The sequence below is a fragment of the Anomaloglossus baeobatrachus genome, chromosome 7, assembly GCF_048569485.1.
Source record: "Anomaloglossus baeobatrachus isolate aAnoBae1 chromosome 7, aAnoBae1.hap1, whole genome shotgun sequence".
NCBI lineage: Eukaryota > Metazoa > Chordata > Amphibia > Anura > Aromobatidae > Anomaloglossus > Anomaloglossus baeobatrachus.
The window spans coordinates 146,884,982-146,906,765 of record NC_134359.1 but is presented as its reverse complement, the minus strand read 5'-3'; the positions used below and the strand labels follow the sequence as shown (position 1 = coordinate 146,906,765).

Genomic DNA, 21,784 nt, shown 5'->3' with positions numbered 1-21,784 from the left:
TTAACATGTTTATAATAACACTATTGTTTTATTCAGAATGTCGTTTGGCTTCATTCAGTGCAATTAGTATTGTCACCTGTACTCACCTTTAAGGATGTGGGAGGTGAGTTAGTGACGTATAGACTCGTAGAAGTGCCACTTCCAGCGTGAAACGGCAGCCGTTGTCCTTGCTTCCCGCATCCTCCCCTTTTTCCTCCTGTCCGGTTCCAATAAAGGACTGTTTTTACCGTTATGGGTGAGTGCCTACCTTTTTTCTTTTTTCTACAGCGAAGAAAAAACAAAAAAGCTAGCACTAAATGTGCACTACAGCACTAAAAATTCCAACTGTACTTATTATAAATTTGAGATTTTTGGCAAAAAATTGCAATTTCTTGAGCCACCCCGCCACGCCACGGCAAATCTCATTTGGGGCAGTCCTAACACTAAAATATTTTTATAAAATGTGCCAAACGGCCTCACATATGAAATAGTAGAACTGCTCTTAGCAGCACTCACCTGGTCTATTTCAGTCCCGTACCCATGACTGAATCATGGCTGTGGGCGGGACAGGTCCAAGCAAATGCTGCATGAAGTAAAAAGCCTGTGGACAGGGCCTGATGACTGAATGTGAACAGTCATCAACCGCCAAAATCTAGACAGATGGAATACATCCTAAATTGGGGTGCATAGCAAGGTGGGGGTCAGCCACCAACCAATTCAATGAAGAAAAAACTACAAGGTCAATGTAGGTTTCGATAGCATGATAAGTGGAGGGTGGTTTGTATGTGCTAGGTTTTCTGTAATACTTTGAGTTCAATGGGGGATAGACTATAAGATGAAATGTTGACTACCAGGTTTGGTTTCTTAACTGGGTCTGGGAGCGTGTGTTCATACGAAGACTGGGTCCGGTAGTGGGACCGCCTTGTTGAGGGCCTTTCCCTTTTCTTTGAGCTAAAAAAAAAGGTGGAAAATGAGGGCCAGAGGAATTGTCGCTGTCTGAACCAGAGGTTCCATAGGTTCATGGTCCCGATGGTCTGCGTCATGTAGTTGATGTGGAGGACTCGTTCCATCTATATACTCTATTGTTGAGGTAGTCCTTGTTGTCTCTCTGAAATTTTTGTTTTTTCCGGTCCTGAAGTATCAGGCGATGTTGTTCCAGGATAGATTCAGTCCTAGACTTGAGACTATCCCAATCTGATGGGGACAATGTTGAGATCAGCTGTGTCTCAATGGCCGTGACTTTGGCTTGTGATTCAGTGACGGCTCCTTGTAGATATTCAATAGAATCAGGTCCAGGGAGCATTTGTTGAGGATCTTATGGTATCGGTCACAGAACTCCTGTTTATCAGAAAAAGGGTGGGTCTTAGGTGACTCCTCAGGCCACGGGGAATCTTGTTCTGTCTATAGTATTCAGCCAGCGTAGCACGGTGAAGGTCGTACGACACCAGGTGTTTTCTTTCTTTCTCGTAATCGCGACTCCGTAGTTCGCTAGTAGGTGTTGAGAGGAAGTCGCCTGATGAGGTCACTCGTGCAATGATCTGTGTGGCTTCTGCGGCATTATAAGTGAAAGTTGAAGTTGTCATCTAGGAGCGGTGCAAAAGACCAAAATAGTACTCTAATAAAAAAATTGAATGGTTTGCACTCAGGCTGAGTTGAGGATGGTGCTAGTGAAAATGGGGCGATACCCGAAAGTCATATATGAATGAATTCACTGCACTCGTTATTGAACGTGAAATAATTTTTAATGAAACGTGGAAAAGCAAAAAATCCAACGATGTTTCGACCCTCCGGGTCTTTATCAACTCGCTAGAGTGAAAATACAAACATATAATCAAAATTAAAGAAAGTATATACAGTAATTCCTAATATACAATATAGACAAAATGTATACAAAATATATGCAGATACAACAGATCTTGGGTCTATAAGGCTGCTTTCACACCTCCGGTTTTTGCTATGCAGCACAATCCGGCACTTTGCAGGAAAATCGCAACCGTTTTTTTTTGCTGCCGGTTGCGATTTTCCTGCATAGACTTTAATTAGTGCCGCATTGTGCCGCATGGCCTTGCGTTCCATCCGGTTTTTGCCGCATGCGGCAGATTTAGCCGATGCGGCGGCCGGATGGAACGTTGCCTGGCACGTTTTTTCGTGCGGCAAAAAAAAACGCATCGCGCCGCATTCGGCCGATGCGGCGCATTTTTCAATGCATGCCTATGGCGGCCGGATGCGGCGCGATGCGGCAATAACCGCATCCGGCCGCCGCATGCGGTTTTTGCCACTGCGCATGCTCAGTAGCATGCCGCAAGCGGCAAAATCCGGACTGGCCGCAAAGGAAAAACTTATGCAAAGGATGCGGTGTTTTCACCGCATCCGTTGCATAGCTTGCACAGCCGGATTGAGCCGCAGAGCTCAAGCCGGATGTGTGAAAGTAGCCAGTTAACATATAAATATGATACTTGTAATTTGAACAGAACATAACATTCTACCTGTTACCATGTTGCCGTAGGAACTGTTCCCATAGCTACATACCACCATATCCAGGACTTGTTATTCTGATCTGTTGTATCTGCATATATTTTGTATACATTTTGTCTATATTGTATATTAGGAATTACTGTACATATTATATTGTATATACTTTCTTTAATTTTGATTATATGTTTGTATTTTCACTCTAGCGACTTGATAAAGACCCGGACACTACAGGTGTGTCACAAAATGTTATACTATTGGACGTTAAATAAAAAATGATTACCACTAAAATGTTTTAACCCGAAATTTCCAATTTTCACAAGGGGAGTGTAATGCCCTCGTCCTTGCACTCTCCTGCCCCCCTCCCCCAGCGAGGACGTCTATTTCCTCACCTGTCCAGCCGTCCTGTGCATGTGGTCCTTTCCCCGTGTAATGCTGCTTCCTCCCGGAGTGTCTGTATACCTTGCAGGCCTCCGGCCTATTCCTGTAGGCCACGCCCACGTCCCCGTCCTTTTTCTTAAAGGGCCAACGTCCTCTTAACCTAGAAGTGCCTCCCAGGTCAGCTGGGTGGTTACAGGTACTTAAGGCACCTTTGCCCTATGGGAGGTGCCTGTGCATTAAGTCATTGCTAGTTGTCATGTCCCTTAGAGCTGCTGCTAATATCATGCTGTGTGCTGCTGCTGACACTTCTTTTTATTTCAGTGCTGTGCTACCTTGCTGTTCCACTGCTGCCGCTACCATCCACGCTGGCTAGCTTACATGATACCCGCCTCTGCAAGTATCCATGCCGGTCGCAGCTGCTGTACCATCCATCCGTCCAACCATCCATCCATCTCGAACGGAATCCCAACACCTGCTGCTGCTATAATCTACTGCCAGAGACAGTCGCTTCTGTACCCTTGGGGCCAGCTGTCGCAACACCAGTCTTCCCGAGTTACACCCAGACTCCTACCTACAGCGTAACAACCTCACCATTATGGGCTCTGGAGAAGACCAGGCGCAGGTCAAGTCCCTTTTATGTTTTCTGTGTGCTGTGGCCTAGTGGGTATGCTAAACATCTCTGCCTGCCCGGCGAGTATAATACTTTGCCCAGGCCATGAAGCCTGCTGCCCCTGCGTTCTCGGCTCAGCAAGAACTTGATCATGTGTGGCAGGAACAACACTGTCTCATGACCATTCTGCAGGCTATGGACACCTGACAGCTCTCTGCAACTGGCAGATCACGCAACCACCAATGCCAAGCTTGTCAAACTCCAACAAAAGATCTCTCATCAGCAAGGTCGGGTGCTGAAGTACAGTGCCTTGCGAAAGCATTCGGCTCCCTTGAATTTTTCCACCTTTTCCCACATTTCAGGCTTGAAACCTAAAGATAAAAATGTTAATGTTATGGTGAAGAATCATCAACAAGTGGGACACAATTGAGAAGTTGAACAAAATGTATTGCTTATTTTAAACTTTTTTTAAAAAATAATTAACTGAAAAGTGGGGCGTGCAATATTATTCGTCCCCTTTAAGTTAATACTTTGTAGTGCCACGTTTTGCTGCGTTTACAGCTGCAAGTCGGTTGGGGTATGTGTCTATCAGTTTTGCACATTGAGAGACTGAATTCTTGCCCATTCTTCCTTTGCAAATAGTTCGAGCTGAGTGAGGTTGGATGTAAAGCGTTTGTGAATACCAGTTTTCAGCTTTTTCCACAGATTCTCGATTGGATTCAGGTCTGGACTTTGACTTGGCCATTCTAACACCTTGATACATTTATTTGTGAACCATTCCATTGTAGATTTTGTCTTTTTGGAAGACTAATCTCTGTCCCAGTCTCAGATCTTTTGCAGAATCCAACAGGTTTTCTTGAAGAATGGTCCTGTATTTGGCTCCATCCATCTTCCCATCAATTTTAATTATCTTCCCTGTCCCTGCTGAAGAAAAGCAGGCCAAAACCATGATGCTGCCACCACCATGTTTGACTGTGGGGATGGTGTGTTCAGGGTGATGAGCGGTGTTGCTTTTACGCCAAACATATCGTTTGACATTGTGCCCAAATAGTTCAATTTTGGTTTCATCTGACCAGAGCACCTTCTTCCACATGTTTGGTGTGTCTGCCAGATGGCTTGTGGCAAACTTTTTAAATGACAGTTTTTATGGATATCTTTGAGAAATGGCTTTCTCATTGCCACTCTTTCATAGAGGCCAGATTTGTGCAGTGTACGACTGATTGTTGTTGTTACGTCACCGCCGGAGTGTGCTCCAGCGACTTCTGCTCTGATCACCAGGCGATGCCGTGTTCCTGCCGTGGATGGTGCTGGTGATGGGAGAGGAGTCGATGCCAGCAGCACCGGTGGGCGCAGGCTCCGATCATCCACTGGGCTGGGTTATCTTGGTATCTGCAGTACTGCTGGCTGACTGTGGGTGGCATGTGTCTTCCAGCTGAGGTTGCCAGCGTTCAGCTACAGCCGATGGGAAGACACCACACCCTTCTTATTCCCCCTCCTGTCACATGACCACTGCCAGAGATAGTTCTATAGTCCTGGCTGATGTGCTGTTTGTATTTTGATTCCTGTGATTTCTGCGTGTTTCCTGACTACCCTTCTGCCTGCTGTTTTTGTACCTCGCTGCCCGACCCGGATCTCACCACTGCTACGTTTTCTGTTTACGTGTTTGCCTGCCGATTCTGTCCCTGTTCTGCTATTCCTGGTTTGACCCTGCCTGACGACTACTCTCTCGGACTGCAGCCTTCCACGGGTAGAAATCTCCAGTACCCTGTGTAATTCCAAATCTCTGTATAGGGGTTAAAGGGTTTCAGGGTTCTGGGGGTCCTGCTTGGTGAGGGGCTTCCCCCTAGTCTGTCCATTACAGCCTGTCTGAGTCTGTTGATCCAGGCAGGCGTTACAGTTGTCCTATGGACAGACTCTCCCTGTAGATCTCTGCAGCTGTAGATCTCTGCAGTTCATTCAGAGTGATCATGGGCCTCTTGGCTGCATCTCTGATCAGTCTTCTCCTTGTTTGCGATGAAAGATTGGATTGACAGCCGGGTCTTGGTAGATTTGCAGTGGTATGATACTCCTTCTATTTCAATATGATCGCTTGCTGCACAGTGCTCCTTGGATGTTTAAAGTTTCGGAAATCTTTTTGTAACCAAATCCAGCTTTAAACTTCTCCACAACATTATCACGGACCTGTTTGTTGTGTTCCTTGGTCTTCATGATGCTATCTGCGCTTTAAGGCTATGTGCGCACGTTGCGTAAATTCATGCAGTTACGCTGCGCTTTGTAGCGCAGCGTAACTGCATGCGTCCTGCGTCCCCTGCACAGTCTATGGAGATTGTGCAGGGGCCGTGCGCACGTGGCATTTTAGAGCGCAAGGCTTCGGCTCCTGCCGAAGCGCTGCGTAAAAAGAAGTGACATGTCACTTCTTCCGTGCGCTTTGCCGGCAGCTCCTGCTCTGTCTATGGGAGGAGCTGCAGGCAGAGCGCATGGAATCGGCGCTCACTACGGACATTTCTGCAGCGATTTAAAGCGCACATGTGCTTTTCAGATCGCTGCAGAAATTTCTGCAGTGAACTGTACGCAACGTGCGCACATAGCCTAACACTGAGACTATCACAGAGCAGGTGCATTTATATGGAGACTTGATTACACACAGGTGGCTTGACTTATATTTATCATCATCAGTCATTTAGGACAACATTGGATCATTCAGAGATCCTAAATGAACTTCTGGAGTGAGTTTGCTGCACTGAAAGTAAAGAGGACGAATAATATTGCACGCCTCACTTTTCAGTTATTTATTTTTTAAAAAAGTTTAAAATAAGCAATAAATTTCATTCAACTTCACAATTGTGTCCCACTTGTTGTTGATTCTTCACCATAACATTAACATTTTTATCTTTATATTTGAAGCCTGAAATGTGGGAAAAGGTTGAAAAATTCAAGGGAGCCGAATACTTTGACAAGACACTGTATTTAGTCTAGATGAACGGTTGATGTCCCTGCAGAATGCTACGAGCCAAGCCGTTAAACCCGCAGTCTTGGCGCCTACGGGCCCGGTCCCTCTCCCAGCTGGGAGTTCACCCCCTCATTTCAGTAGACTTCCACAGTACCGAGGGGATCTGAAGCTTTGTCGTGGGTTTCTCAACCAATGCCAGTTTCACTTCCGTCTCCTGCCACAGCAGTACCCCACAGATGCCGCCAATGTGACTTTCCTGACTTCTCACCTAGATAGTGAATCCCTGGACTGGATCAATCCATTTCTGGAGAGAATGGATCCACTAGTCTCAAAACTATTTCTCTTCCTGGAAACTTTCTGTAAGGTTTTTGATGAACCTTGCAACATTGCATCCACTATTGAAGCACTGTTTGACCTTCAACAAGGAGATCTCACCGTGGACCAATATGCTATAAAATTCCACACCCTATCCTCTGAGTTACACTGGACCAATGAGCCATTGGTTGGAGCATTCTGGCGAGGCCTATCTGGTAAAACCAAGGACGAATTACCCTCCTCTTTGGACAATCTGACTAGCTTAGCCGTTCAGATTGACCTGCGCTTTCTGGCACATGCTTGTGAGAGGAGGTAGTCACACCCAGTACCCTTTATTCTGAGGTCCTCAGTTCCTCATGCCAGTGTCTCTTCCATACCTGCGGGCCTAGACTCCATGGAGATTGATCAAGTGTGGTCTGTCCGCCACCACCAGGAAATTCGTTGCACCAATGGTAGGTGCTGCTACTGTGGAAGCTCCATGAAATTTTCTTGCCTAGGGTCAGTAGGAGAGGCTACCCTAAGCGATGGCAAGTCCTCTTCACCTCTCTGTATTACTGTGTCCGTAACCTGTGGCTACTCTTGGTTCTCTGAAATGGCCCTTCTGGACTCATGAGCTGATGGGAATTTCATACAACAGAGTATTATTATTATTATTTATTATTATAGCGCCATTTATTCCATGGTGCTTTACAAGTGAAAGAGGGTATACGTACAACAATCATTAACAGTACAAAACAGACTGGTATAGGAGGAGAGAGGACCCTGCCCGTGAGGGCTCACAGTCTACAGGGAATAGGTGATGGTATGATAGGTGAGGACAGAGCTGGTTGCGCAGTGGTCTACTGGACTGAGGGCTATTGTAGGTTGTAGGCTTGTTGGAAGAGGTGGGTCTTGAGGTTCCTCTTGAAGCTTTCCACGGTAGGGGAGAGTCTGATGTGCTGAGGTAGAGCATTCCAGAGTATGGGGGATGCACGGGAGAAATCTTGTACGCGATTGTGGGAAGAGGAGATAAGAGAGGAGCAGAGAAGGAGATCATGTGAGGATCTGAGGTTGCGTGCAGGTAGGTACCGGGAGACTAGGTCACAGATGTAGGGAGGAGACAGGTTGTTCATGGCTTTGTATGTCATGGTTAGTGTTTTGAACTGGAGTCGTTGGGTGATGGGAAGCCAGTGAAGGGATTGGCAGAGTGGCGAGGTTGGGGAGTAGCGAGGGGAGAGGTGGATTAAGCGGGCCGCAGACTTTAGGATAGATTGGAGGGGTGCAAGAGTGTTGGAAGGGAGGCCAGAGAGCAGGAGGTTGCAGTAGTCGAGGCGGGAGATGATGAGGGCAAGCACTAATGTTTTTGCTGATTCTTGGTTAAGGAAAGCACGGATCCGGGAGATGTTTTTGAGTTGTAATCGGCATGAGTTGAAGAGGGCTTGGATGTGTGGCTTGGATCAGTATAGGAGTCCGTCAGCTGCAAACTCCTATTCCATTACTGTCGGTAGACAGAAAGCCTCTGGCTGAGGTCATTTAGTTTGTCGCCGAAGAGGTTGTCCTACGTGTAAGAATGCTGAATACGGAGAAGATTGCCTTTCATGTCCTTCCGGGAATGTTGCATCCGCTGTCGCTAGGCCTACTGTGGCTGAGGATGCATGAACCAGTCCTAGATTGGAGATCTGGAGACATGCTCAGGTGGGATCATACCTGCCACGAAAACTGTCTTATATCTGTGCAGTATCCCCAACCACCACTGAGACACTCTAATCTTCTCGGTCTGCTGTCCGCCTACTGTGCTTATATGGACATCTTTGACAACAAAGAGGCCGAGAATCTGCCGCCACACAGACAATATGACTGCCCGATTGACCTACTTCCTGGGTTTACTCCTCCTTGAAGTTGTATCTATACCCTGTCTCAGAATGAGACCCAAGGGATGTCCAAATACATAAAGGAGAATGTGGCAAGAGGTTTCATTTAAAAATCTTCCTCACCAGCCAGAGACTGTGTCTTCATTGTTAAGAAAAAGGACCGGTCTCTACGGCCATGTATGGATTACAGAGAGCTCAATCACATCAGAGTCAAGAACAAATATCTGCTGCTGTTCATACCAGAATTGATCAACCGACTCAGAGGATCTTCTCCAAGCTGGACCTCCATGGTGCATACAATATGGTTTGGATACAGTCGGACGATGAATAGAAGACTGACCTCAACACCCGTGACGGCCCCTATGAGTATCGGGTAATGCCATTCAGGCTCAGCAATGCCCTGGCGGTCTTTCAGGAATTCGTCAATGATATCTTCCGAGATCTGCTGTACACCAGATTTTCCTATGCACAGAAACAATGTTCGGCAGGTGCTGCAGAGGTTAAGAGAGAACAATCTATATGCCAAATGCGAGAAGTGTCTGTTCGAGCAATCGTCCCCGCCTTTCTTAGGTTACATAATCTCGGATGCCAGCCTGAGGATGGATCCAGTCAAGTTGTCAGCAGTATTGAAATGGCCATGTCCTGACAGTCTGAAAGCGATCCAATGGTTCATCGGGTTTGCCAACTATTATAGGCGGTTCTCGTCCCTGGCTGTTCCCATATCAGCCTTGACCCGTAAAGGGGAAAATCCAAAGGCAGGGACTCCAGAAGCAAAAGACATCTTCATTTCCCTCAAGCAGGCCTTTTCTTTGGCTCTAGCACTGCATAGACCAGAGTCTAATAAGCAGTTTACCCTAGAAATGGATGCTTCTTCCTCTGGTGCCAGTGCAGTTCTCACACAGAAATCGGCTACGGCTAAGACTGTAACCTGCTGTTTCTTTTCCAGAGCTTTCTCTCCAGGTGAGCGCAACTACTCGATTGGCGATCAGGAACTACGGGCAAACAAGATGGCTCTGGAGGAATGGCGGAACCTGCTGGAAGGAGCGATGCACCCTGTCATCATCTACACTGACCACAAGAACTTTGAACCCACACCAAGCCCGGTGGTCGCTATTCTTTGCCTGCTTCGACTTTGTGCTGCACTTCCGTCGTGCTTAAAAGATTGTCAAGGCTGTTTCACTGTCGTGGGCATTCCTGTTGACTGATCAGGAAGAGGAGGAGCCTCAACATATAATCAAGCCTTTTAGGATGGTGACAGTGACTCCCATAGATATGTCCCAGGTTTTCCCCGGTAAGACGTTCATTGCTGAAGCAGACAGGAAGCAAGTTCTTCAATGGGGACATTCCTCTCGGCTGGCTGGTCATGCTGGACAGAAGAAGTCTTTGTAGATAGTCTTGCGGCACTATTGGTGGCCTACATTGCGACAAGAAGTCCTGGAGTTTGTGTTGGCCTGACCCTCATGTGCCTGCAACAAGACACAAGCGAAAGTTCCTGCCGGTCCACTGCTTCCTTTGCCGGTGCCTTTTGCCTCCTGGCAACACATTGGGATTGACTTTATTACGAATTGGCGAATCCTCTGGTTGCACCATCACCTGGGTAGTGGTGAACAGATTCTTCAAAATGGCTTATTTCATGCTGCTGACCGGTTTACCCTCTGCACCAGTGCTCGCTGAGTGCTTCATCCAGCACATCTTCTGGCTGCACGGCCTACCACTTCACATTGTATCTGACAGAGGTGTCCAGTTTACTTCTCGATTCTGGAGGGCTACCTGCAAGTTTCTGGATGTCGCCTTGGACTTCTCATTGGCCTATCATCTGCAGTCCAATGGCCAAGTGGAACAGGTAAACCAGATCTTGACAAACTTCTTGCGGCACTTCGTCAATGAGCATAACAGTGACTGGGTCAAACGTCTTCCCTTGGTGGAGTTTGATCCAGCGTCCTCGCACTGTCCTGCCCACCTCCCCCAGTGAGGACATCTGTGTCCTTAAATGTCCAAGAGTCCTGCGGTGGCAGTCCCGTTCCCGTCTCATGCTACTGCCTCACAAAACGTCTGTACACATTGCAGGCTTACGGCCTATGCCCGTAGAGTGCACCCGCGGCAATGCCCCCTTTCTTAAGGGGCCAGTATCCTCTTAACCCGTAAGTGCCTCCCAGGTCAGCTGGGAGGCTGCAGGTACTTAAGGCACCTTTGCCCTATGGAGGTGCCTGGGTATTGAGTTTGAGTCATTGCTAGTTGTCAGGTCCCTTGGAGCTGCTGCTGACACTTCTTTATATTTCAGTGCTGTGCTACCTTGCTGTTCCACTGCTGCCACTACCATCTACGCTGGCTGGCTTACATGATACTCGCCTCTGCAAGTATCCAACCATCCATCTCGGATGGAATCCCGACACCTGCTATAATCTACTGCCAGAGACAATCGCTCCTGTACCCCTGGGGACAGCTGTCGCAGCACATGTCTTCCCGAGTGGAACCCAGACTCATACCTGCAGTGTAACAACCTCACCATTAGGTGCTCTGGAGAAGACCAGGCACAGGTCAAGCCCCTCTGGGTTTTCTGTGTGCTGTGGCCCAGTTGGTTCACTAAACATCTCTGCTCACCCGGCGAGTATAACAGGAAATAGGTACAAAAAAGGCCCCGTAATGTGTTACACAATTTCCCCTGAACGTGGCAATACCCCACATGTTACTGTACAGTACTGTTTGACTGCATCACAGGGCTTGGGAGGGAAGGAGTGCCATTTGATTTTTGGAGCAAAAATTTTCCTAGAATAGTTTGTGGACTCTATTTCCAGAGCCCCTAAGTGCCAGAACAGAAGAAATCCCCCTCAAGTGACCAAATTTTGGAAATTATATCCCTCTGAGAAGTTACAGTATCTATGAGTGTAGTGACTATTTAGTCTCTGGAAAACACCCATGATGTCAAACAAAGTGAATGTTTCAGAATTAAAATTTGCGAATAAGTCCTTGTTGTGCCCAATACATTGTAGTGCCCATACATTGTACCCAGCTCATTCTTCTGGAAACCTGCACATTTAGGTGGGCTACCCTCACTACAATAATGCCAAACATGTGGGTGCTAACTGTAGTTTAGGCATATTGTGGGGCTCAGAAGAGGGGGCATTTGGATTTGGGAATGCAGATATTGCTGGATTTCTTTTTGAGGTGGGAACCATAGCATTGTTCCATAGTATTTGTGCTACTAGTATTAAGGAAGATTAAGGAAGCCCCTTATATTTCCGTTAACTGATGATGGACCTGAGTGGGTACTTGTGTTTTTCTGGGTTTAGTTGAATGCTATTTGGTGGCGATTTTGGTACTGAACATTTTGGATCAGTTCCCATTTATTCTGTGCTCTATGATGAGCACTTACATCAGGGTTTCCATCTACATCTCTGAAATACGTAATTCAGGTGAAACCTGCAACAGATCCATTCACTAATGAGGCAGCAGAGTTACTCCGGATTCCGTTTGGCCTCTATTCAGCTGTGTCTGTCTTTTCAAAGGAGAAAAAAAACTTTTGTGCACACCTTAAAAGAGGCGTAAAAAGATGGACGCCACTGCACCACAGGCCAGACATGAGGTCAAAGTGGCTCCTTCATTACAGTGAATTTTCTGTTGGGAATTTTTTCTGAATCACGTTTTTCATAGATTTAGGTTATGTGTACACAATATGCACATACACTGTCCCAGACGCAGCATGTTTTCCCCTGTGGAAATGCAAGTGTTCTCTGCAGGAGACCACAGCTGCCTGTGCCCACGATCAGGGTTTCGGGCACTGTGGACTTTCGCTCTGTTTTCCCATCTGAGGACACTCATCTCCGCAAGCATAAATTGACAGAATGAGAAGCCGCTCCACATGTTAGTTTACGCTGCAGACAAAGAAGCACAGAGGGCATGGAATTTCTATAAATCCATCCACTGTGCTAGTACGTTACAATGAAAATAATATGCAAATCAAAAAAGTCTGTGGAGTCTCAGTTAGGAGTCTCGACACAGAAACCAGCCAGATATCCCTCCGGGAAGGACCCAGCCAAGGGGTGGCTCTTTTTAGGAGACCACTATAACCACCATATGAAGTGGCCCTTTTAGTCAATATCCAACTTTTTGACAAGTTTAAAGATATGACAAGGGAAATACCAATCAAAATGACTGCTGGAACTCCATTGTAAATGTGAACAGGGTGCTAGCCAAAAAATACATAATCTATATGAAGTGAAAGCTGCACACCAAATTCAGAGTAATATGAACAAGCATAACTGCTTGATGATACATAAAGAATGAAAAATACAACTAGCCATATGAAAAATGGAAAAAAAAAATGTTTGGTGATATTGCATAACTGCTGAGGATTATTTTGAAAAAAAGAGATATTTAGCTAATGTATTGATCAATTCATTACTGCCCCATACCACTTCACGGTAATCTCTTATTTATGGGGTCCCTAACAAAATGTTACCTCTATATGCGGTTAAAACCTGCTTGTGTGCATGGGTACCTAACCAAATGTTACCTCTATGTGCGGCTGAAACCTGCTGTGTATGGGAAGCAAGGGACCTGGCTATATAGGAAGTTGAATAATCATGGCTAGAGGGCGGGACTGGGTTCTCAGACAGAAAAAAAACTGCATAACAATCAAAATGACTGCTAGAACTCCATTGTAAATGTGAACAGGGTGCTAGCCAAAAAGTACATAATCTATATGAAGTGAAAGCTGCACACCAAATTCAGAGTAAAATTGTTTTGGTGATATTGCATAACTCCTCAGCAGTTATGCAATATCACCAAAAAATTGTTTTTCCATTTTTCATATGGCTAGTTGTATTTTTCATTCTTTATGTATCATCAAGCAGTTATGCTTGCTCATATTACTCTGAAATTGATGTGCAGCTTTCACTTCATATAAAGGGAAATACCAAGGCCAGGTATCCATCCACCGACAGCTGTTTCGGGGTATTGCCCCTCATCAGTGTGGAGTAGGATTCTGGCCAGGTGGGAGCAATGCCTAGTAGGTCTACTAAAAGGGCCACTTCATATGGTGGTTATGGTGGTCTCTTAAAAAGAGCCACCCCTTGGTTGGGTCCTTCCCGGAGGGATTTCTGGCTGGTTTCTGTGTTGAGACTCCTAACAGAGACTCCACAGACTTTTTTGATTTGCATATTTCCCAGGGGGCAATGTACCTAGGATTTCACTGTCTTGAGCGCCCTCGCTGGCTGCCGGCAGTGTTTTCTCTGGCTGGTCTCCCCGAGATCAGTGATTATTTTGTAATAAAAATAATATGGCTGTATACCCTGCTGTAAGTAAATAAAAGCATAGTGCATATGAATAAACATAAAGTACTTAGTAAACACTATTTTTGATCAAAAAAGCGTAAAGCCATCCCGCCGCGACAAGGTGTACCCAAATCAGGACGGTATATAACACTCTCTAGTATTAAAACCTTACCATGTGTTAAAACAGACCTCAATCTGAATAGGAGCAGATAGTGACTGGGTCCCGACTATGGACACACAGCCATGGGAGATGAAATGCCCAGCTCAGTGAAAAGGGGGCCACAACCTATTTGTACTGAGTACAAGAGACTACAAAAACCAAAGTTTCTGTACTCAGTACAAATGGGGTGTGGCCCCCTTTTCACTGAGCTGGGCATTTCTCCATAGTCAGGACATTGTCTGCCCTTGCTCAGATTGAGGTCTGTTTTGACACATGTTGAGGTTTTAATACTAGAGTGTTAGGTATAGTCCTGATTTGGGTACACCTTGTCACAGTGGGATGGCTTTATGCTTTTTTGATCAAAAAGTACCCTATGTTTAGTCATATGCACTATTCTTTTATTTAGTTACAGCAGGGTATACGTCCATATTATTTTCATTTTGTCATATGGCCAGCGTGAACACGTGCATGCATGTATACCACCTCATGCTCTGGCTGATTTTTTTGGTTTCTTTTTTTGTACTGTGCAATGCAGCATTTTGGGCGCAGCAAAAACACGTGGCATCCAAAACTCTGCTATTCCTGACCGTGGGCACACATCTTTATACATAATACTGGTGCAAGCACTCAGTGTAGAGCACTTGATAAATATTAGCCGCACCGTACTGCGATGTTTTAGAGTCAGAATGAACAAATCAATAGCGATTGAAGAATTGGCTTTATTTATTACGCTATTCACCCTGCGGTATAAGTGATTTGCCGGCTTTATTCCTCTGGTCAGTACAATTACAGTGATACCAGGTTTATAATTATTCTGTTAGGTTTGGTGACTATTACACTAAAAGCGCTTTTTACAAAATAAAGATTTTTTTCCATCGCTGAATTTTGAAAGCTATCGCTTTTTGTAGGAGGAGTTGGAGTTTTTATTGGTATCTTTTTGGGCAGCACAATATTTTTTGATCACTTTCTATTCCACTTTTTGTGAGGTAGAATCATGAAGAAACAGCAATTCAGGAATTTTTTGTTTGTTTGTTTTTTACACCCTTCACTGTGCCATAAAAGTGATTAGACCGTTTTATTCTTCAGCTCACTACAATTACAGTAATATCACATTTATGTATTTTTTTTTATGTTTTACCGCTTCCACAATATAAAAACAATTTTATTAAAAAAAAAAAATCAGTTTTTGCATTGCTGTATTCTGAGAGCTATGACTTCATTTTCCATTGATGGAGCTATATAGCAGCTTATTTTTTTGCATGACAAGATGACCTTTTTTTTCTATATATGACTCTTTAATTGTGTTTTATTCTAATTTTTTTTTCAGCTGTATGATGAAAATACATAGTTTTTGCAAGCTTTTTTATGTTGTTTTATTAGGTTCACTGAAGGGGTCAACTAGTGTAGCAGTTTTATAGATCGGGTTTATTACGGATGTGGCAATTCAAAATATGTGTACTTTTTTTGGTGTAGTTTTTTTTACTTACATTTACATATTTAATGGAATATTATTTTTATTTATTTTCAGATTTATTTTTTTTTTACTTTTTACTAATTTTTTAAACTTAGGCCCCTTACACATTGCGTTTTTCTCTACGTCCACAGGTCCCGTCGGGGCATCCGTCCGGACCGCCCCTCCCCCACTCTGCAAAGCGTGCTCCGGACGCATGCGCCTGACAGGGCCATTCACTGTTATGGAGCGCACTGCGTTAGCGTGTGCTCTGTCTTGTGCCATTTTGTGCACATATACGTTTCTGCAGACGGACACCCGAACGTAGGTGGTCTACGTTCGGGTGTCCGTCTGCAGAAACGTATATGTGCACAAAATGGCACAAAACAGAGCACACGCTAACGCAGTGCGCTCCATAACAGTGAATGGCCCTGTCGGGCGCATGCGTCCGGAGCACGCTTTGCAGAGTGGGGGAGGGGCGGTCCGGACGGATGCCCCGACGGGACCTGTGGACGTAGAGAAAAACGCAATGTGTAAGGGGCCTTAGTCCCTTGATGGGACACTTACTTTCAGTGATCTAATCACTGATATAAACCACTGCAATGAGTTATAAGTGTCAGAGCAGCAGCAGCTCCTACACTTTGCCTCACACACCATTCATCTGGCATGGTTTGTGAGGCAAACTGACGACCCTGGGTTACCATGGCTGCAATCAGGTCCCTGTGATCTCATTACAGGGACACGATCGCCAGGGAGAGGTAAGCGATTCCTCTCCCTACCTCCTGAATGCTGCGATTGCGTTGATCGTAGCATTTAGGGGGTTAAACTGCAAGGAGCTGGACCATAAATAAGGAATAATGTTTAGAACACCGTTTTAAGTCTGAACTGGGTGCAAAAAACCTAAAAAAACATCACTATATGGAGATAAGGTATGCACACCAGTGACTATGCAAGGGGAATACATGTAATAGCAGAAATTGCTGTGTGAATACTGACATGAAAAATCCAATAGCTATATGTAAGAATGAAAATGTGAAAAATGGAACCTGCATTACTGCCATGAACATATGAATTAATATGCCAATCCATATTATACGCATATATAGCCTGGGTCTCCGCTTCCCATACACGGTAAGTTTTTTTTTTTTAACTGCATGAGAGGGGACACACTAGCTAGGGACCCCAACGTAGAGAAATACTTTGGCGTAGTGTTGGGGCTCTATTGCTTTTATCAATTCAATGGCTAAATTTCTCTTAATTCATATGTTCATGGCAGTAATGCAGGTTCCATTTTTCACATTTTCATTCTTACATATAGCTATTGGATTTTTCATGTCAGTATTCACACAGCAGTTTCTGCTATTACATGTATTCCCCTTGCATAGTCACTGGTGTGCATACCTTATCTCCATATAATGGAGCTGGACCATGACCGCTCCTAGCAGTGAGAGCCGGGTCCTAGCTTTAACATTAGCCAGTGACCGAGCGTCAATCGCGGGGGTACAGCGCAGGAACCCTTGTGATCGTCATGACGTAACTGTATGTCATAGGTCGTGAACGAACCAACTTCAATGACATACAGTTACTTCAAGGGTCGTGAAGGGGTTAAATGTTACTTATGACTTTTTTTCGTATATGAATCTTTGAATTGTAAAGCGCTGCGGATTATGTTGGCGCTATAAGAAAAAAATTATTATTATAATATTGGCACAGTTGCTGAGATTAGTGAGTGGCTGCAGTGGTCACTTGCACTGTAGTCATGACATCACCAGGAAAGACTGAAGTATTGTTGGAGAGGCAGTGGTGCCACTTATGGGGATGCATCTAGATGAGTTTATTTTATTCATCTGCAAATTTATAGATTAATAAAAAAATCCCGGACAACCCCTTTAGTAAAATTAAAAAGGCAATACTTACTGATATAAGGACAGGTTAAAATATTAGCTATCAACAGAATAAAGACAAGCCATAACCTTATAGGATGTCCAGTGCTACATATTACTGAACATCCACCCAAAGAAACTGGAAATGCAAACCAAAACCCTAATAACATGATACACCTTAATCTATGTTTGTATCTTTTATTTTATCTTTTAATCTATTTTATTGTAGGAGCGTCTAGGTGCGGTATCTTGCCTTCAGCTTATTATTGAAACATTCAAAATAGAAGACAGTATAATGGTAATTGGAGGGTAAGTATATCTGTTTCACAGCTTTTCTTGACAATAACCACCAGGAAGACAACCGGTTAGGTCAAAAGTAGGCAGTTTTCACTCTTAGGGCTCATGCGCACGTTGCGTACTTACATGCATTTATGCTGCGTATTGCACTGCAGCGTAAATGATGCGTCCTGCGTCCCCACCACAGTCTATGTAGATTGTGCATGATACGTGCGCACGTTGCTTTTTGGAACGCAGTGATTTGGGTGCTAAAATTTTGACCCAAATCCGTGCTTTCATAAACTGAGCATGTCAATTATTCCGTGCGCTATGGATGCAGCTCCCATTCTGTCTATGGTGGGGGCAGCATCCCGAGCACATGAAATAGTTTTTTTTTATACAATAAAACTGCATCCATTCTGCAGTGTTTCTGCAGCGATTTGAAGCGCACATGTTCTGTCAAAACGCTGCAGAATATTCAGCAGTTACGTGCACATGAGCCCTTATTTCATTGCTGCTGCTTCCGATTGTTTTAATTTTGTCAATACATCACACTGTTCTAGAGATTTGTACCTTTTTATTTGGTGCTATGGCAATGCATGAGATTAGCTACCGGTATCAAAGTAAAACGTATTCATGTCCCACAGTTTAACAAAGTATAAAAATGTAAAGAAAAAAAGCGCATACAAATAACGAAAACCTACTTTGCCACTAAAAATGCAGCGTTTATGTTAAAACAAAAATAGAGAAGTACTCATAATTGGTATTGCTGCGGTCAGAATGTCTCTACCTATAACTGTCATGTCACATTATTTATTCCATAAAGAAAATACTGTAGCAAATAAAACAAAACACTCCAAAAATGTAGCTTTTTAATCATACTGACACAAAAAAAAAATAAAGAGTGATCAGAAAGCCATATGTAAAAAACAAAATAAAAAACGGTATGAATCAACATGTAAAAAAAGCAACAATAAGAGGATAATGTCCTCCAAAAATCAAGTATTACTCACAGCAAGTTGGGCTGCAGTGTGTACATCGCCCTGGCCAAAAACTGATGCTCTAGCAGGATACAGCTAAACCCCCACTAAGTGGAGACATCACAGGTGCAGGAGAAGCACATCACACACACACCTTCATGGAATGGAGGGGAGGTGACTGCTAGATGATAAAACTGCACACAAGTGGCTTGCATAGAGCGCTGTTCACATGCAGATGACACAGTCACAAACCCGCAGCCTATTAGGTAACGCCCTTCTATTAGATCAGGCGGGCTGCCAAGCCGTACTCCACTGTATATCATGCACGGACAGACACTCTACAATGCAAGGCCCAACAGAAAGGGGCCTGGCTGTATCCTGTACAAACAAAAAAATATGAGGTTTTTGTTGGTATTTATGGCCATAAAACGTAAGCCTACACCCTCGTCAAGGGACCTCATGTCTGTAGGTCCCTAACCTTACTGTTGGGCCTTGCATTGTAGAGTGTCTGTCCGTGCATGATATACAGTGGAGTACGGCTTGGCAGCCCGCCTGATCTAATAGAAGGGCGTTACCTAATAGGCTGCGGGTTTGTGACTGTGTCATCTGCATGTGAACAGCGCTCTATGCAAGCCACTTGTGTGCAGTTTTATCATCTAGCAGTCACCTCCCCTCCATTCCATGAAGGTGTGTGTGTGATGTGCTTCTCCTGCACCTGTGATGTCTCCACTTAGTGGGGGTTTAGCTGTATCCTGCTAGAGCATCAGTTTTTGGCCAGGGCGATGTACACACTGCAGCCCAACTTGCTGTGAGTAATACTTGATTTTTGGAGGACATTATCCTCTTATTGTTGCTTTTTTTATATTTAGTGTAGGGACCTACAGACATGAGGTCCCTTGACGAGGGTGTAGGCTTACGTTTTATGGCCATAAATACCAACAAAAACCTCATATTTTTTTGTTTGTACAGGATACAGCCAGGCCCCTTTCTGTTGGGCCTTGCATTGTAGAGTGTCTGTCCGTGCATGATATACAGTGGAGTACGGCTTGGCAGCCCGCCTGATCTAATAGAAGGGCGTTACCTAATAGGCTGCGGGTTTGTGACTGTGTCATCTGCATGTGAACAGCGCTCTATGCAAGCCACTTGTGTGCAGTTTTATCATCTAGCAGTCACCTCCCCTCCATTCCATGAAGGTGTGTGTGTGATGTGCTTCTCCTGCACCTGTGATGTCTCCACTTAGTGGGGGTTTAGCTGTATCCTGCTAGAGCATCAGTTTTTGGCCAGGGCGATGTACACACTGCAGCCCAACTTGCTGTGAGTAATACTTGATTTTTGGAGGACATTATCCTCTTATTGTTGCTTTTTTTATATTTAGTGTAGGGACCTACAGACATGAGGTCCCTTGACGAGGGTGTAGGCTTACGTTTTATGGCCATAAATACCAACAAAAACCTCATATTTTTTTGTTTGTACAGGATACAGCCAGGCCCCTTTCTGTTGGGCCTTGCATTGTAGAGTGTCTGTCCGTGCATGATATACAGTGGAGTACGGCTTGGCAGCCCGCCTGATCTAATAGAAGGGCGTTACCTAATAGGCTGCGGGTTTGTGACTGTGTCATCTGCATGTGAACAGCGCTCTATGCAAGCCACTTGTGTGCAGTTTTATCATCTAGCAGTCACCTCCCCTCCATTCCATGAAGGTGTGTGTGTGATGTGCTTCTCCTGCACCTGTGATGTCTCCACTTAGTGGGGGTTTAGCTGTATCCTGCTAGAGCATCAGTTTTTGGCCAGGGCGATGTACACACTGCAGCCCAACTTGCTGTGAGTAATACTTGATTTTTGGAGGACATTATCCTCTTATTGTTGCTTTTTTTATATTTAGTGTAGGGACCTACAGACATGAGGTCCCTTGACGAGGGTGTAGGCTTACGTTTTATGGCCATAAATACCAACAAAAACCTCATATTTTTTTGTTTGTACAGGATACAGCCAGGCCCCTTTCTGTTGGGCCTTGCATTGTAGAGTGTCTGTCCGTGCATGATATACAGTGGAGTACGGCTTGGCAGCCCGCCTGATCTAATAGAAGGGCGTTACCTAATAGGCTGCGGGTTTGTGACTGTGTCATCTGCATGTGAACAGCGCTCTATGCAAGCCACTTGTGTGCAGTTTTATCATCTAGCAGTCACCTCCCCTCCATTCCATGAAGGTGTGTGTGTGATGTGCTTCTCCTGCACCTGTGATGTCTCCACTTAGTGGGGGTTTAGCTGTATCCTGCTAGAGCATCAGTTTTTGGCCAGGGCGATGTACACACTGCAGCCCAACTTGCTGTGAGTAATACTTGATTTTTGGAGGACATTATCCTCTTATTGTTGCTTTTTTTATATTTAGTGTAGGGACCTACAGACATGAGGTCCCTTGACGAGGGTGTAGGCTTACGTTTTATGGCCATAAATACCAACAAAAACCTCATATTTTTTTGTTTGTACAGGATACAGCCAGGCCCCTTTCTGTTGGGCCTTGCATTGTAGAGTGTCTGTCCGTGCATGATATACAGTGGAGTACGGCTTGGCAGCCCGCCTGATCTAATAGAAGGGCGTTACCTAATAGGCTGCGGGTTTGTGACTGTGTCATCTGCATGTGAACAGCGCTCTATGCAAGCCACTTGTGTGCAGTTTTATCATCTAGCAGTCACCTCCCCTCCATTCCATGAAGGTGTGTGTGTGATGTGCTTCTCCTGCACCTGTGATGTCTCCACTTAGTGGGGGTTTAGCTGTATCCTGCTAGAGCATCAGTTTTTGGCCAGGGCGATGTACACACTGCAGCCCAACTTGCTGTGAGTAATACTTGATTTTTGGAGGACATTATCCTCTTATTGTTGCTTTTTTTATATTTAGTGTAGGGACCTACAGACATGAGGTCCCTTGACGAGGGTGTAGGCTTACGTTTTATGGCCATAAATACCAACAAAAACCTCATATTTTTTTGTTTGTACAGGATACAGCCAGGCCCCTTTCTGTTGGGCCTTGCATTGTAGAGTGTCTGTCCGTGCATGATATACAGTGGAGTACGGCTTGGCAGCCCGCCTGATCTAATAGAAGGGCGTTACCTAATAGGCTGCGGGTTTGTGACTGTGTCATCTGCATGTGAACAGCGCTCTATGCAAGCCACTTGTGTGCAGTTTTATCATCTAGCAGTCACCTCCCCTC

At 44.9% G+C, this 21,784-nt stretch overlaps 1 protein-coding gene across 8 annotated transcripts in view; it reads left to right on the top strand.

Moving 5' to 3' along the window:
- Nucleotides 1–21,784, top strand: part of OSGEPL1 (O-sialoglycoprotein endopeptidase like 1) — a 1,349,050-nt gene that overhangs the window by 833,962 nt on the left and 493,304 nt on the right. For 7 of the 8 annotated variants that reach the window (XM_075317748.1, XM_075317740.1, XM_075317741.1 and 4 more), the window contains one exon: nucleotides 17,553–17,632. The exons of the other annotated variant lie outside the window; for it this stretch is intronic. In XM_075317748.1, the coding sequence (XP_075173863.1) occupies nucleotides 17,553–17,632 (80 nt within the window). The remainder of the gene's footprint in view (nucleotides 1–17,552; nucleotides 17,633–21,784) is intronic. 8 annotated transcript variants of the gene reach the window in all.